Source organism: Solea senegalensis, linkage group LG20 (genome assembly GCF_019176455.1).
Source record: "Solea senegalensis isolate Sse05_10M linkage group LG20, IFAPA_SoseM_1, whole genome shotgun sequence".
NCBI lineage: Eukaryota > Metazoa > Chordata > Actinopteri > Pleuronectiformes > Soleidae > Solea > Solea senegalensis.
The window spans coordinates 1,123,605-1,139,216 of record NC_058039.1 but is presented as its reverse complement, the minus strand read 5'-3'; the positions used below and the strand labels follow the sequence as shown (position 1 = coordinate 1,139,216).

Genomic DNA, 15,612 nt, shown 5'->3' with positions numbered 1-15,612 from the left:
CGTAGAGGGCAGAGTATTAGAGGTTACAAGCTGGATTACTTCATCCAGCCTCTGTTGCATTATCGCCAGCTCATCTGTCGTTAACTCACATGTTCCCACAGGGATGAGACCGTGTGTGTGTGTGTGTGTGTGTGTGTGTGAGACCTCGTTGTGCAAACACTAGTGTCGGACAGTGTTTATAGAGTGATCCCTCATCGGCTCATTTTTAAGACAGGCGGAGATTCATCTCTATGGCGAGGTGACAGCACAGACTCCTCAGGTTAAAGGTGTTTCCCATAAGAACATTTTGCAGCTGCATCCGTGCTCCTATCGGATGATACGAGAACAGTGTGTGCAAGTTTTAACACAAATATATCACAAAACTGTGCAACTTGCATAAGGTTTTAATATTGGGTATTTTTCATTTAGATCAGATTAGATTTGATTTTATTGATTCACGACAGCAGCGGCAGGGTTTCTGAGCAGAAACAACAATTGGATATAAAATACTTTTTAACCTTTTACTGTTGTTTTTACTTTACATTCACCTTGTCATTCTTTAACATTGCTGTTATTATTGGGACAAGGAAAAGTCTAAAAGATACCAAACCCCATGTGAACGTCAAACAAAAAAGGCCTGGTCTCAATTTTCCAGATTTTTTCCAGGGTTGGTCTTGACTTTTAATCTATGACCAAATTAATAATCTGCTATTTTAGATGATCAATTTATTGTTTGGAGTTGTTTGTAGTTCTCTTGTTTTGTTTATTTTAGCTTCTGAAATGTAGTGTTTTTTGTTTCTTTACATCAGGGGTGTCAAATTCATTTTTGTTCAGGGGCCACATACGGCACAATTTGATCTCAAGGGGGCCGGACCAGTAAAAATAGCAAAATAATAGAATAATAACCTATGAACAACAAGAACTCTTGTTTTTTCTCCTTTGGTTTACATTTAATGAGGGATCATTTTACAAAACAAGTGCAATTTCAACAATATCGTGACTAAATGTACTATTTACACAGCACGCTGGATCTATAAAGGCACAAACATATAGTGTGAAATTTTAGTGTGAAATTTTAACAAATTCATCCTGTGGGCCGGATTGGACCCTCTGGCGGGCTGGTTCTGGCCCCCGGGCCATATGTTTGACACCCCTGTTCAGCCTTCGTTGTTTTGTGACAGCAGTGTAAGTTGTTGTGCGTACCCTGTCTCTCCAGCTCCTCGGAGGCTGAGCCTGAAACCGCACAGAAAGGACGGACGCGTGGTGACGCAGCACCAATGTGTCTAAAATGAGTCACTGCTTATTTTTGTTTTCAACTCCCCAACACCAACTTCTGCGCCGTAGCAGCTTCGGTCGGCCTGTAATTACAGACGTGGATGTCGGTGCTGGACTTTCTGCCTGTGAAGTGTTTATCTTCTGTGCCGCCGCAGTGACGCTGCACAAAGTGCGCGGTCATGGTGTTTGTTGCCCCCGGGCCTGTGTAAATAGCACCAGATTTTTCTGAAACTCTTCGGTGACCTAACTGTCAGAATTCCCCCCGCGTTGACTGACGAACAAAACAAAAGGGAACTTCCTCTTTTCTGAGGTGAATCGTTCAGGAAGACGCTCCTGCCGTTTAACACTCAGTTAGTGTTGTGTACTCTGCAGACTGGAGGTTTGTTGTTTGTGTGTCTGCCCCGAGCAGAGTGTGATCCCCTTTTAAATATTGAACGGTTCTTCCACTGACCCTGCAGCTTTATCTCAGTGTGACGGTGTCAGTGAGTCGCTGTTTACCAGGCGACTCCACTTCTCGTTTTTAAAACTTCAACTCAGAGTCACAATTAAATGTTGACTTTAAAATATACTGTAGTTTTCTCAGCCACTTCAACGCCCACATGCAGCCTTGAATGTCTCCCTTTTTTTGGCGGGGGGGGGAGTTAAAGTGAGAAACAATATTGCTGCTGGGTGTCTACATTTTCCACAGATTACCTCCCTTTAAGATAAAGTTTGCTGTTTTAATAATAGAACAAGACAAACAACTAAAAGCCAGTGGATACAAATATGAACCGACACACATACTTTTATGCATGTTCTGTTTCCAGTGAGGAAGAAGACGTCTTTTTAAGATTTGTTTGATAAAGTTATTGCATTTTTTATGCCTCTTCGAGTTAGGGCTACGTGATACAATCGATTAGAGCTGCAGCTAACGATTATTTTCTCGATTAATCAATTAATCCAGTCCATAAAATGTCAGCAAACCTTAAAAAATATTGATCGCTGATTGTCAAACCTGGAAATGATGATGTTCTCAAATGTCTGGTTTGGTCCACAAACCAAAATGATTCACATTTAAGAAGCTTAAACAATCGGAAATCTTGTTTTAATCATGAAAAAAGCTTCAAACCGATAATCGATTATCAAAATAGTTGTCGATTCATTTAGTAATCGATTAATAGTTAATTGTTTCAGCTCTACAATATAGCTAATTATCATGGTAAATTATCGTGTGTGTGGGTTCTCTGGTTTCCTAACACAGTTCAAATACATACAGATTTGGGGATTAAGCATGTTGAACACTCTAAATTGATTTATGTATGAGAGTGGATGGTTGTTTGTCTCTATTGGCCCTTTTCCACTATGTTCCCAGCTCGCCTCGTCACGGCACGGCACGGCACGCTTTAGGTTTTCCACTACAAAAATAGTAGTCACATATTTTTCACGTCTGAGGTTATTGACACCTTAAAGTGTGATGGACAAACGTACTGATATACACTGAACCTCAGATTCAACTGCGATGTGTATTGGTGACTGAATTCTCTATTTCAAACACATCTGGAGGGGATCTTCCAAATTTCCAATGTTTCCTTAAAACATTAGTGCCAAACAGATTTTAATCACGAGCTAATGATCAGAGACTGAAATGACAGGATTAGAGGGATACAGTGTCGAGCCAAGCGTTTTCTGATTCAGTCTGAGGGGGATTATGAGGACACTGCTGGCAGAGAAGCCGCAAACTGAAACTACACAACTGCAGATACACAAAAAAAAAGGGGAAGTGAAAATGTGGCTTTAAGGATTAACGTTGTTGTGAAGGGGTTAAAGAGAAAAATGAAGTCATCCCCTGGTTAAGCAACGGTGTCTTCCTCAACTCACCCGGTGAGTGAACTGTTGGGCAACCAGTCATTGGCAGGGCGCGCTGAATTCCTCCCCCTCGAACACAAACAGAAAGAGGGAGGGAAGACGGAGTGAAGGATCCCCTGGAGGGTGCCAAAACCGGTTTATGTGACGTCACTTGGCCTGCTCTGTTTGGGCAGCTCTCTCTCTCTCCCTCTCTCTCTCTCTCCCTCCCCTCTCACACACACTCTCTCTCTCTCTCTTCCTGGGCCTTACAGGAATTCCCCTCCTCGTCACATTATGTTGAGGAAACCGCTGGCTACGCCCCACACCGCTGCACAGCCACAGCTGATAGGGTGGAATCACAGACTTGCGACTGCTTGTGTTGACACAGGAGTGTTGTATGTGTGAATGTGTGCATGTGTGTGTACGTGTGTGTGTGTGTGTGTGTGTACTCGCCGTTCTCTCTCGAGCTGTTTTTGTTCCTGAACAAAAGGAGTCACTGATTGTTTGTTCCGTGAAAATCAGCAGAAATCAGCGGGTAAGACGTGAGCATTCTGTCCTTGCAGCGTCAAGCGCACAGAGACGCGCTGTATTCTGTCTCTGTGTGAAGTGACTGTCTGTCTGTCTGCCTGTCTGTCTGTCTCTGTCCCGCTCTGAATGGGACTTGAAGCTCTGAGGTGTCTTTGTGTGCGAGTCTAACTTCAGCTCCACTTTTGTGTTTGTTTGCGTTTCTACTGTGGAGATGAGACTGCCTGCTGAAACATCTCCACTCCCGTCAGATTAAGATTGAGACGGCTCAGACGTGAAACAGCGCAGACAGGAAGCAGTCGGCGCGCTGTCACTCAAACGTGGCGCTGCACTAACCAACAACAAGTGGGCCGTGTGAAAGTAAATTTGAGCCTGAGGATCTACACTGTGATTTGAATGTGTTGAGTTCAAGTGCAGGGACAGTTCACTGGAACACGGTGGTGCTTTTAGCTTTAAGATGATATGGTTTTTTAACTTGAACCTCAAAGTCAGTCTGTACGTTTACGTGCGAAGTTTAATCCAGCTAAAGCCGTAGTCCGACTAAGACGGACAGTCCGAGTATACGTGGAGGAGGAAATCGATTTATTGGGCCGTCTGATTCCGTTAGTGTGTATTGAATGCGTTTCCTGTTGACCTTTAAATCACAGAAAAACAAACGACAAACAGTGAGATGGATCGTGCTGTACATGCTATTCTTCTCCGTAGCTTCTTCCGGAAGTGCAGAACGCCAAGTCCGACTATCTTCATCTGCAGCTTTTGGTGCTCACGTCTGTACGTTATATGAACGGCTTAGCCCATTAATTCATCACCAGTGTTCAACATGAACAAGTGAACATTTGGCATCACTTCTGAGTATTGCAGCTAACAGCTAAGCTAACAGCTGAGTCTGAATTCTGACTTCCTCGTCAGTTCGGCGTTTCAGTTGCTTTGGTGTCGTGATGGTCGCCCGTGTTGTTTGACGTAAAGCAAACTTTGTCGCTGTCTTATTTTTGTAATTGATTCGACGTGGATATAAGGTGGAGCTGCACTCACAGCGCCCTCTGCTGACCCATGCATTAGTTACATATTAGAAACATTGTTTTAAAATGACAGCCCTAGCCCGAGTCAAGAGATTAATCGATAATGGAAATAATGTATTCATATATTTATGTAACTGCAGAGTCTTGCAATTATCTACATCCCAAAAAAGGCGTGACACTATCCATGATTTGCTCCAATGAAAGCATGAAGTCACTATTTGTTGTGGTTCTCATTTTGTGTTTGGTCTGATAAGTCTGAAACACAATTTTTTGTGCATGCAGATTGTTATTTTTTGGGGGGAAAGTGGGGGTGATAAAAAAAAGTATAAAAAAAGAAGAGGTAATAATCATATTCACGTCCGTCTCTCTGCCTGCACTATTAAGCCCCCCTACACACACACACACACACACACTTTTCTAGCCGCCCAGCAGATTTCTTGTTATATCAATTTTTCACAAGGATGCCCACGCATTCCCAATAATCAGTGGCCTCCAGTCTGCTGCTTCTTCCACCTACGGTGTTCTGCGGGGGCAGCAGTACTGTACAGATACAGCACCACACCACTGTCTTCGTCTCTGTGTGTGTGTGTGTGTGTGTGTGTGTGCAGGAGTGGAGAGTGTGATCAATATTTTATCCGTTGACTCAGTGTTTGCAGCTTCGTCACAAATCATCGCTCGTCTCTAAGTGTTGTTATTATAGAAAATGAGAACGGTAACTCAGACAGGTAAATCCTCATTCCCATGTTGGTCATCGCTGTGTGTGTGTGTGTGTGTGTTGCACCGTATACATCTCTCCCCCTTTATAGCCATACATTATTAAAAGGCGCCTGCCTGAAGCTCTACTTAATGCTGTATTTTATTTATTTTTTTACTTGTACCTGCTGCCTTGGCTCTGTGTTTTCCATTCAGCTGTTTCATGCTGCATATAAACAACGTCTCCCCAGTGGAGGAAAGCTGGAGCTCAGCAGCCTCCCCCTCTCTCTCTCTCTCCCTCCCTCCCTCACTCACTCCATCCTTCACTGGTGGGATGTTTAGCAGTCAGCAGCAGATGTCCAGGCTGCAGAAAGAGCAGGACTCACTTCACTGCTTTGTTTTATGCTGCGTGTTTTTCAAAATGCTTCCACTGTCTCTTCATCTGCATCCAGGGTCGGATGTTTTTTTAAAAACACAAACATTGTTAACTCTTTTGTAAATACCTTGCGCCCCGATGTTTTTCTCCCCATGTTTTATTCAATCACAACACTTGTCCCGCATTGAAACGCTGGTAAATAAAAAAGCAGTCTTAAATGGATACAATACATGGGAGGATAAATGAATTATTTATTTTTATTTTTAGCTTTTTGTTTTTGGTGAGAGACAAAGCAAACACAGCGACAACATGAGTGATAATAAAGTGTCAAAATAGGGTGGAAATAGGGGAAATATGAAGAGAATATTTCATATTTTTCGGGGGTTTTCAGACATTATAGAACACCTTATTTAGGAAACAAGATAATTGTGATTTGCTGCTAAAAGAACAAAGATTATTTCATGTTAAATGCTAAATCTTTACTTAAGTTCAGGTTAAAATCTAATCCGTATGGTGGATCTGAAATTCAAAACCCACTATTGATAACAAACAGTTGTCAAACAGTCAGTCAAACAACCAGGAAACGTTTTTTTTTTATATCTAACCAGGAAAAAGTTCCACTGAGATCAAGAACCTCAGGTCAACTCATACAGGTTTCTACACGGATCTAGAGAAATAGATGCCAACGTTTTTTGGCCGATATGTGTTTCTCCATCTGATAGTTGAATCATTTTAAGTGGTGCACAAAATAGCTTAACCTCTGTCTCTTTAATCAGCATTTTGTGTCCATAAAAACACAAATTTTATATACATTAAATACACAAAACAGGTCACGACATAATGAAGTTTTAGTGACTGAGCAGCATTTGTCTCTGTTTCTGAGAACAGTCGTAATCAGCTGATTGATTAGACAATAATCTGTTGATAGTAATTCTATGAAAATGTCAAAACTCTACTGTCCATGAGGAAGGAGAGGGAGAGAGAGGCTGTGAGCTGTGTGATGATGACAGACTGCAGGTTAGTGAATGGGACTCAGTTTGGTGGGGGATTCCTCCGCTGTGCTTCATCGTCCGTCCGTGATGATCACAGAGGGAGAAGTCGATGCAGCGCCTGCAGCGCTCGCTCTCTCTTTGTCTCTCAGTCTGTCTCTTCGTCTCCCTGGAGTCCCTTTTTTTTTTTCTTCTTCTTCTACTTCTTCTTTTTCTTTTTTTTTGTCTTTGACCATAAAAAATGTGTCAGATGCTGACAGTAACCGCTCTGGCCACCGACTGCACCGGTCAGCTGCTGAGTCCTCCAAAAACACAGCGTCTCCCAGGCTCTTCCCGTAAAGGTGACAGGGAATTCTGCAGAGCTCAGGCATCTCCCAGCTGTTGTTATGACTACCAGAGGAGGACACGTCCTTGTTTAATAATAGCATTATTCTCATGTGAAGCCTGATTGCAGGCCTTCAGTGAGTGACTTGGATTCTCTGTCAAAGCAGGAGAATATTATTGCCTCTACATCTGTTATATAAAACTCTAATTACACCGAGGAACAAATTGGGTGTTAATCACAGTTAACACAACTCAGACTTTGGATACAAACCACTTTTCTTTCCCGCAGCTGCTGTTGCTGGCAGACTCTGAGCCTCACTGCTTCTTTATCCTCCTCTGATCACAGTTAAGGAAAAAGTCTGACGAGTATGAAAACAGCTCCCGATTAATTTGTTTATTTGGTTAAAAAAATGTCGTGGTATGACGTGTTTTTTTTTTTTTGTCTTAATAAATTTGTTCATCATCAATTAAGAAAACGTACAGAAGCATTTTTGCTTGAAAATAACACAAAATTGTTGTGTGGGATAGTTTCACGAGTCAATTAATGACCGAGCTAACTTCCTCACTAAGTCTTTTTTAATAATAATTATTATTGGTTCAGTTCCCAAAGCCCGTTTCTTCAAAAACCAAACCTATTCAAAGAGATTAAATATGAAAGAAAAAAAAGAGAAACTGCTTTTTCTTAAAAAAAAAAAGCACAATCATGTTTTCACAGTAAAGTCATTATTCTGTTGATTGCTCAATAACGCAACAGTAAAATTCCCACGTAGTATCAACAGTCAAAAATCTATAACTTCACCATCGTATAAGACAAACTAAATCGTCAGGTTGTCACAAGTATGACACTGCATCAAGGGAACATGTGGTGTTATGGATTATAATTTAATAAATGATCAAAACACTGCCCGTGCTGTTTATTTTCCTGCTCGGCAGCAGATGGTGAATCATCTCAGCTGTGCGTTTAGGCGTTTGCTCAGTTTCTGTCGAGTTGGAAAATGTCCTCGTTAGTGACACAATGCGCTGTGATGATGGTGCGTTTGATGTGTGTGTGTGTCTGTGCTCGTACCCAGCCGGGTGGGTACTGTAGGCTGGTAAAAGGTGCTCGAGTTACATAATGTCCATCACCCTCCTGCACAGTGAAAGGAAAGAAGGGGGCAGCTGCCGACTCCCATCACGTCATCTTCTGGCTGCACAGGCATCTCTCGCCTTTTGTTTCCTCTCCTCCTTCCCTTCTCCCTTTCTCCCTTTCCTTCTATTCTTCTCTACATGTCTCATTTTCCTCTCCTTCCTCTCCTCTTTCATTTCTCTTTTTCTTTTTTGTTTCTCCGCACTCTGTTGTCCGTCTTTCATCTCCCTCTTCTCGTCATCCACTTTTCTGCGTAATACCTAAAATATGGCGTGGTGAAGTGCCTGCTGCAGCCCCCTGTGTATCAGCTGGTGCAGCTGGTGGACGCCCATCTGCCCACACAGTGTGGTCCACTGGCATTGTTTCAGGCGCGTTGCTGGCGAACTGGCGCAGCGTCGCGCATACTGATGACACCTCACCCCGCTCGCAGCTTTTTCAACAAAACGCACATCATCCACGGAGGAGCTGAAGCTGAGCCGTAGGCGCACACACACCAGAAAACAAGGGAGCGCCGTGCATATGGCCGCCACGAGAAAAAAAAAAGCTGTCACTGCGCCACTGACGGCCACCATTTGGCGTGTTGAGTCCCAGCAGGGCGCACACTGTCAAGCAAACATGAATGTGTCTGGAGCTGGCAGTGGTGTGTGTGTGTGGAGCCTGGTGGATATTTGTTGGCCAACAGGCAGAGGATGCTCTCAGGGGACGGGGGACGGGGGGACGGGGGGGTCCAGTGCCAGGGAGACACATGATACCGCTACCGCTGTAGTTTACGCCTGTAGGCCACGTTACGGAGCAACACTACCGGCTGCCATTTAGTTTGAAAATAGAGACAAAACGGAAATGGTGCCATTTCCTGCATTCGCTCATCTCGTGACTCCGCCCATAGGTGCAAACAAAAAGCTGTGAACACATGCTTTTTAGATTCACTGAGCATTTTCTCATTAACAGTGGAACTTTACTGACACTACACAGACAGACCAGAGTAGGAAATCTACGTCCTGTTTACGCCAGCGCACACGTGTGAATGATCATGTGACATAGGTTGTCATCTATGCTGGTATGGATGTTTGTCAGGACACAGGTCGTGTTTGTTTTAAAGTGTGTGTGTAGTGTGTAGGTGAGTGGCATCTAGAGGTGACGCTGACATTTATATTGCAGCCAACTAAACATGTTCAAATATATTACATTGCACCTCCGTCCAAGTTTATATGATATATAACAGTAGAGAGAGTTTACACTGTGCTGTCCTTAAGGCATTTATTGCTCTTTTTCTCTCAGGTAAATAATTGGTTCATGTTGATTTATGTTGCCAAATGTACCTCTGTGTTTTTTTTGGCATTTCCATGTGTTAATATTTGTATAAAAAGTTTTGACTCATTTGAATCATGACATCACTTCCCGTTGAAGACTATTTATGGTGCTGCCACTTCCTGTTTGGCTGCAAACACTGCAGTCATGAGGTGTGCTGTCAAGGATTGTTTGTTCCGGTAAATCATCATCGAAGCAGCGTCTTCTCGGGCTTCAGTCTTTGGTAAATGGCCAAACTTACTTTGCCACATTGGCTAAAGCAGCGGTTTATCTCGGTGTTTAGTCAGAGTTCCAACGCTCTGCACGAGAACAGTACGTAGGCTTTTTCTGTTCCTCAAAGGCCACGTGTCAAAACACAGGAAGTCACAATATGAAAACAGGACAGGTCTCACCGCGGTGTGACACCCTGACCCACTTGGGAAAGGGAGTCCTCTGTTTGTTTCATCATTAAGGTCTTAGATGTCATCATTTGTCACTTCTACTTACACACTAGACCTTTCATTTCCAGGTATAATGAATAATCCCAACCTAAACAAAGCATTCAATTTCCTGTTGATAGATTTTGACTCGTGAGACCTTTTAAAACATGGTCGTTTGGATGTACCATCGTTGTACTGTAGCTCAGTGTCAGACGATTGGTGCCACTTTGTTGTGATGTAAAACTCCTATTTAGTCTGACTTCCATTATTTCCATTATTTCCATTATTGCCACACTGAAGTGAAAGTTCACCAGGTCCATTTTCCAGAGGCGAGTTGGTGCTGTAGCTCGTCATCATGTGTTTGTGTCTGCGGCGATTTGCTGATGATTATCTGTCAAACGTCTTAATGAACATGGATGGGCTTCCCCTCCCACTGAGCCGCCCCCTGTGGCCGTGGCTGACGGGTTATGAACATCAGGAGGGAATTGGGATTCAAAGTCGGGCGCATTTTCTGCGCTGTGATGTCACTTTGGCCCCGAGGGCACAACTAATCACATTTCCCACTCAAACTTAGATGGAGCAGATAGAGGTGTGGGCTGGAGCATGAGGCGGTGGGAGGTGTCGTCGTCACATGACACTGACCGCAGAGGAGATTGACTCCTTTGCCCACAAACTCCTGCCTAATTGACGTGCACCCGCCGACTCTGGCCCCACCCACTGTGGTCGTTGCCTGTCCGTGGGTATCACGTCGCATAGATCAGGAGTCGGACACCTTGAGACTGAGGGCGAATCTTCATTGGCATTTCACTATTGGCGTATTTCCCGCGGCTCTACTCGCCTCGGCATGGTTTAGGTTGCATCTCCGCTACAAAAACGTGGGCGGAGTCATCACTGCACGGCTGCGTGAAACTGCGATGACTGAATCACTAGAATCAGTTAATTAAAAATATTTGTTCCATACGTGACACAGTCGCTGGACTGAAACACAGCAGCAGTGTGATGCCGGTTGTGGACCAGGCTCCTCTGTTAAATATTGAGATTTTAGACATTTCCCCTGTAATTGTCGGGGATTAACCCACATTTTTAGGATCGTTAAGTAATTTAAACTGATCTACAGTTCGACATTGTTCGGCTTGATTTGTGTGTGGGACGTCTCTTCCTGTGACGGCACTCTGGCCAGTCAGTGGCCGTCTGATCAATCGTCGCATAGTACCTACTCGGCACGCTTTTGGAACCTCTAAGGAGCAGGTACTCAAAATAGTACCTGGTACTAGTGGAAACGCTACTTAAAGGTGAGGCGGTGGAAATACGCCATGTCACTCAGTGGAACCTCAGTGGAAGCACTGTTACGTGAGAACTTAGAGTGAGAGGTCACATCAGTGAAGATGGAAAGATATACGTCTTTAACAGCACGCTACAGTTGTCAGATCTCTGCGGTGTTTAAGTAACACAAGCAAAGTGTTTTGATTCATATTTCACTAAATTATTGAAGCCAGTCAGATACTACAAATACTTCTTACGGTGCAATTTATTTGTAGTCAGAACTGCAATGAACCGACTTCTGTCTTCTGATGTAAATGTAAAACACAGCATTACTTCATAGCTTATGTTTCTGTGTTGTGATGGAGATGCCACTTTAACATGTCTGATGCCAATATCACAACATATATGACGTATGTAATATCTACTAATATACCACTTCAGTACAGTCTTTTTAAACAACACTGTTATGCTGATGTATTTATCGTTTTGCCATAACCAACCATTGGAGTCATAAATATACGATGTGGCGATGGACAGCTCTCTTCAGAGAGCCTGCTGCCTTAGTGATGCACTTCCATAATATCATACATATTTCATCTTCTTCTTGACACCCAATCTCGTGATTTTTGACCAGTTTTGGACAGACACGGCTCTGAGCATCAGCATTGGTGCATCCCTAGTTTTCTTGTAGTTTAGGCAAAAACTGCAGCGGTGATTTTCCTGGACCTTGGTGCTAAGGAAGAACCTATTAACTTTTGAAGTGGATTCAATTAGGGCCGAACAATTGATCAAAATTAAAGCAATTTGCAAATCGCCGCAGGTGCAATCTACTGCAAATTACCATTTCAGTCTCGGAGATTGTTTAAAACAAGGAAACAAGGTCCAATTGTTTATTCCTATGATGACTGTTTTATTTGATCATCATTCAATTTATGTAACACAGTCACAGCTTTTTTTTACTAATTGTTTTATGTTCTAAAACTAATAAAATGTGTTTTTTAACAGTGAAAATTGGCTTTAAAAATTACTCAGTAAATCGAGTTGATGCAGGATTTTTTAATAGAGAGAGATTTTTTATTGACATCAATTTATGTATCTAAAAGAAGGTATCATAATGAAAAATATCAGTTGGAGAGTGTAGAGTGCTAATATTTATGATCAGATAAATGTCCAGTGTTCTCAGATTACTTTCTAATTCATTGGTTTAGCTTGTGAGCATTACTTTGTGAGTACGTTTGAAGGATGCATTCACCTTGTGTTGCATTTTCCCGTTTCCAGTTTTAAGCAGAGCCTCATGAGTTCAAATGTTCCCTCGATCCTCATGGTCATGTTCCATAATGTGCTCTGGTTTTCATCAGCAGCAGCGTTTGTGTACATTCCTTCTATTGTTCTCCCCGTAGTTACAGGACAGTTGCACAGATTTCAGATGGCACGACGAATGTCTCTAAAGCCCCGCGGTGAAACACGGAGCCGTCACCCGGATCACCTCAACAACCCCAACGTCCATAATGAGGGAAATATGAACGACTGTATAATCATTCCCTGCTGTTTTAATAACTGGGAAACGGTGGATGGAACATTTTTTTTCGTCCTTTTTTGAGGTTAACGCCGCCTTGTCCCTTTCCACTCGTTTGGGCTGGTGTTTCCTGTTCTTTTTCCGTCCTCCAGAGCTCCACTCCATGGGTGTCATTCAGCACAAGGGGTCTTGTTTGCGGCTTGTTATATAAGAAGGGCGATCCGATCTGTAATAGCTTACACTCTGCTCTCCTAACAAACGCGACCACTAATACGATTTTTGTTGGGCAGTAATCGCTTGTTCCTCGCTTTGCCAGCGTCGTCTAACGCAAGACATATGCACAGAGCTGTGCAAACAATGAAGCACAAACTCAGACCTCCTGACCACAAAAATAAGCGTTTATTTATCGGTGTTGCGTTGCCAGTTTCTTGTGGACGCCGCGAGGTTGAGTTGCGGTTGTCATGACTGTGAGGAAAGCTCGGGGATCCTCCCTGTTTGGAGAAATACCATGCCAACGGTGTTGCCAGGAAAACACAGCCTGCCTGATTCTTTTGTCTGACTCGTGACGGCGGTCACATGCTCGTTTTGTATGTGCATGTAAATAGAGCGGAGAGGAAAGCACACAAACACACACACACACCTCTCTCTTTCTCTCTCTGGGTTTACCTGTCTGTCAAAGACCTCCACATAAACAAACACCTGCCTGCTCCACATGTGCCTCGTTTGCTGCGTTCCGGCTGGCAGGGAGCCTCTGTTTTGCTCCGCAGCAGTTGCAGGGGTGTGGACGCATTATGTAATCTGTGGCGTGTGGCTGGGATCTAGAGAAACACACAGAGAGAGAAGGGTGCGACTGTAACACACACACACAATGACATAAACCACTGACCTCCTCTTTGGCCCTTGTTGTGTCCACCTCCTCCTCCTCCGAATATTCCCGGCATCGCTCTCTAATTTTGGGAACCTCAGAAGAACGTCCTCCCTCACCCTTGATTAAGGTTAATGCAATTTAGGATAAAATTGCTACTACTGGTCCTTGAGGACGCTTCGTGTCATGAGCAGGGCACGAAAACCACAACCTGCTTTTCCATCGAGTTTCCATGGCCGGCAGTAACAGGCTTATCCAGTGACAGCAGGATTTTCTCTGTGGTTAATGTGAGCGTGTGCACTTACATTAAATTTGGTATGACTCACAGTAGGGGCTAAACAATTTATCATTTACAAATCAAATTTGCAGTTTTGTCGTAATGCAATTGGCAAATCGCAAATGCTGCGAATTAATCTTCGTTTTTTTTTTTATGTTTCATGCCATTATGTAAAAAATGCAATTCATAAATTGGTTCCCATCCTTGCATAAACAGTTAACCCATGTGGTAATGCTCCATCTTGTTTTACACTGAAAAAGGAGAAAATCTGAAGCTTAACTTAAGTAATGTATATCATAATTGGAATATATGTCGGGTTAAATTTCAATTGGTTCGTTCAGCCCTAAATTACAGGTAAACTAGGTCGAGACCTTTTTTCAGTGGATAGGAAATGAAAAAACAGTATAAATCCACTATAAATGAATTGATTTATACCATTAATTAATACATTAGTAATCAATGTTCTCTTAATATCTGAAGTGAGTAGTTTCTTATTGGAAATTCCTCTGAAAAAAGAAAGATGTCATTCAGTCTAAATAAAGAATACATTTTCCAGTAATAAAAAGAACATTGTTTCACATAAAACAAAGAAATTTAAAAATACATTTGCAAAATAGCTGTTGATGTTGCACCAGATTTCGTTCCAGTAAAATGAGCATTTCAAATATGATTTCCCTGACAATGATTTTCCACTCATATTTCTGTATTATTATTTCCCATAAACCTGCTGGTTGAAGTTCAAACTCATATCATTTCTGCATTTCTTCACTGAGAATAAAAAACAAATCGCAAAGGAGTTGTCATTACACATTCACAACACTTCCTCGCACCTGTGGAATTAACCCTGCGAGAGGAAAGACGAATTTACCTCCTCATTTTCTCTCTCTATTCCACCGTGTCTAACCCATTCACACCACACTGAGCCTGTGTATATAATTAATATTGATTACAGTAACACACAGTCAGTGCCGTGTCACCTCCCACACGTCCATATGGCTCACACACAAACAGGTTCTTCACCTGCCGGAATGTGGGTGATGACTGTGACGTGCGCGAGGTCGGAGGGGAAGGAGCTCGTCCTCCCTCGAGGTGTAAACAACATTTGAATATGCAAATTGATCAGTGGGCTTGATCGCGCTGTGATAATGAGAATGAACCCGCCATATTGACTTGTTTGCAAACTCTACATATATATATATATATTTATTCCTCATGCTGTTGTTTCTATAAGCTTAAATGGATGTGTTATTGCATGTGTGTGTGTGAGTGTGAGAGTGAGAGAGAGAGCTGAGCTGCCCCCTTCGTGATCACACTAGTTTCCATCCTGGAATAGTTCAATCTCTCGGTGATGGAAGAAGATCTGTTTCTCATTTTTAAAAAGGACCTTCATCCTGCTACAGCTGTGTGGGAAGCATCCCCAGTATCATTAGTTACATTCAGCACTGCACGAGTCTCTGTGTGTGTGTGTGTGTGTGCTCGGCGCTGCTCCACTCCGCTGAAAATATCCTCTCTTTCTGTGTTGCAGATAAAATCGAAGAAGCACAGAAAGAGCTCAAAGACCCCAAAGGCCCACAAAAAGGTAAGAGACATGTTTTATTTCATCAACACACATGAGTTTTAAAGGAGAAATGTGGGCAATGCTTCCTCTTTTTTATTTTCTGTTAATAGTTTTAAATGCTAGAACATTTTCACTTTATTAAACTTAAATTTAATTGAACTTATCATGCACTTTAATTAATACTATATTTAAACCTAAGTTGCATTATTCATATATATGTATGAATACACATACAGTATTAAATAAAATTACAAAAGTATAGAATATGTAAAATGT

General features: G+C 42.6%; 1 protein-coding gene across 3 annotated transcripts in view; it reads left to right on the top strand.

The window, feature by feature from the left end:
• The window catches only part of hivep1 (HIVEP zinc finger 1), a 66,411-nt gene that overhangs the window by 37,222 nt on the left and 13,577 nt on the right, over positions 1-15,612 (top strand). For all 3 annotated transcript variants that reach the window (XM_044052276.1, XM_044052277.1, XM_044052275.1), the window contains exon 3: positions 15,304-15,357. In XM_044052276.1, coding sequence (XP_043908211.1) covers positions 15,304-15,357 — 54 coding nt within the window. The remainder of the gene's footprint in view (positions 1-15,303; positions 15,358-15,612) is intronic.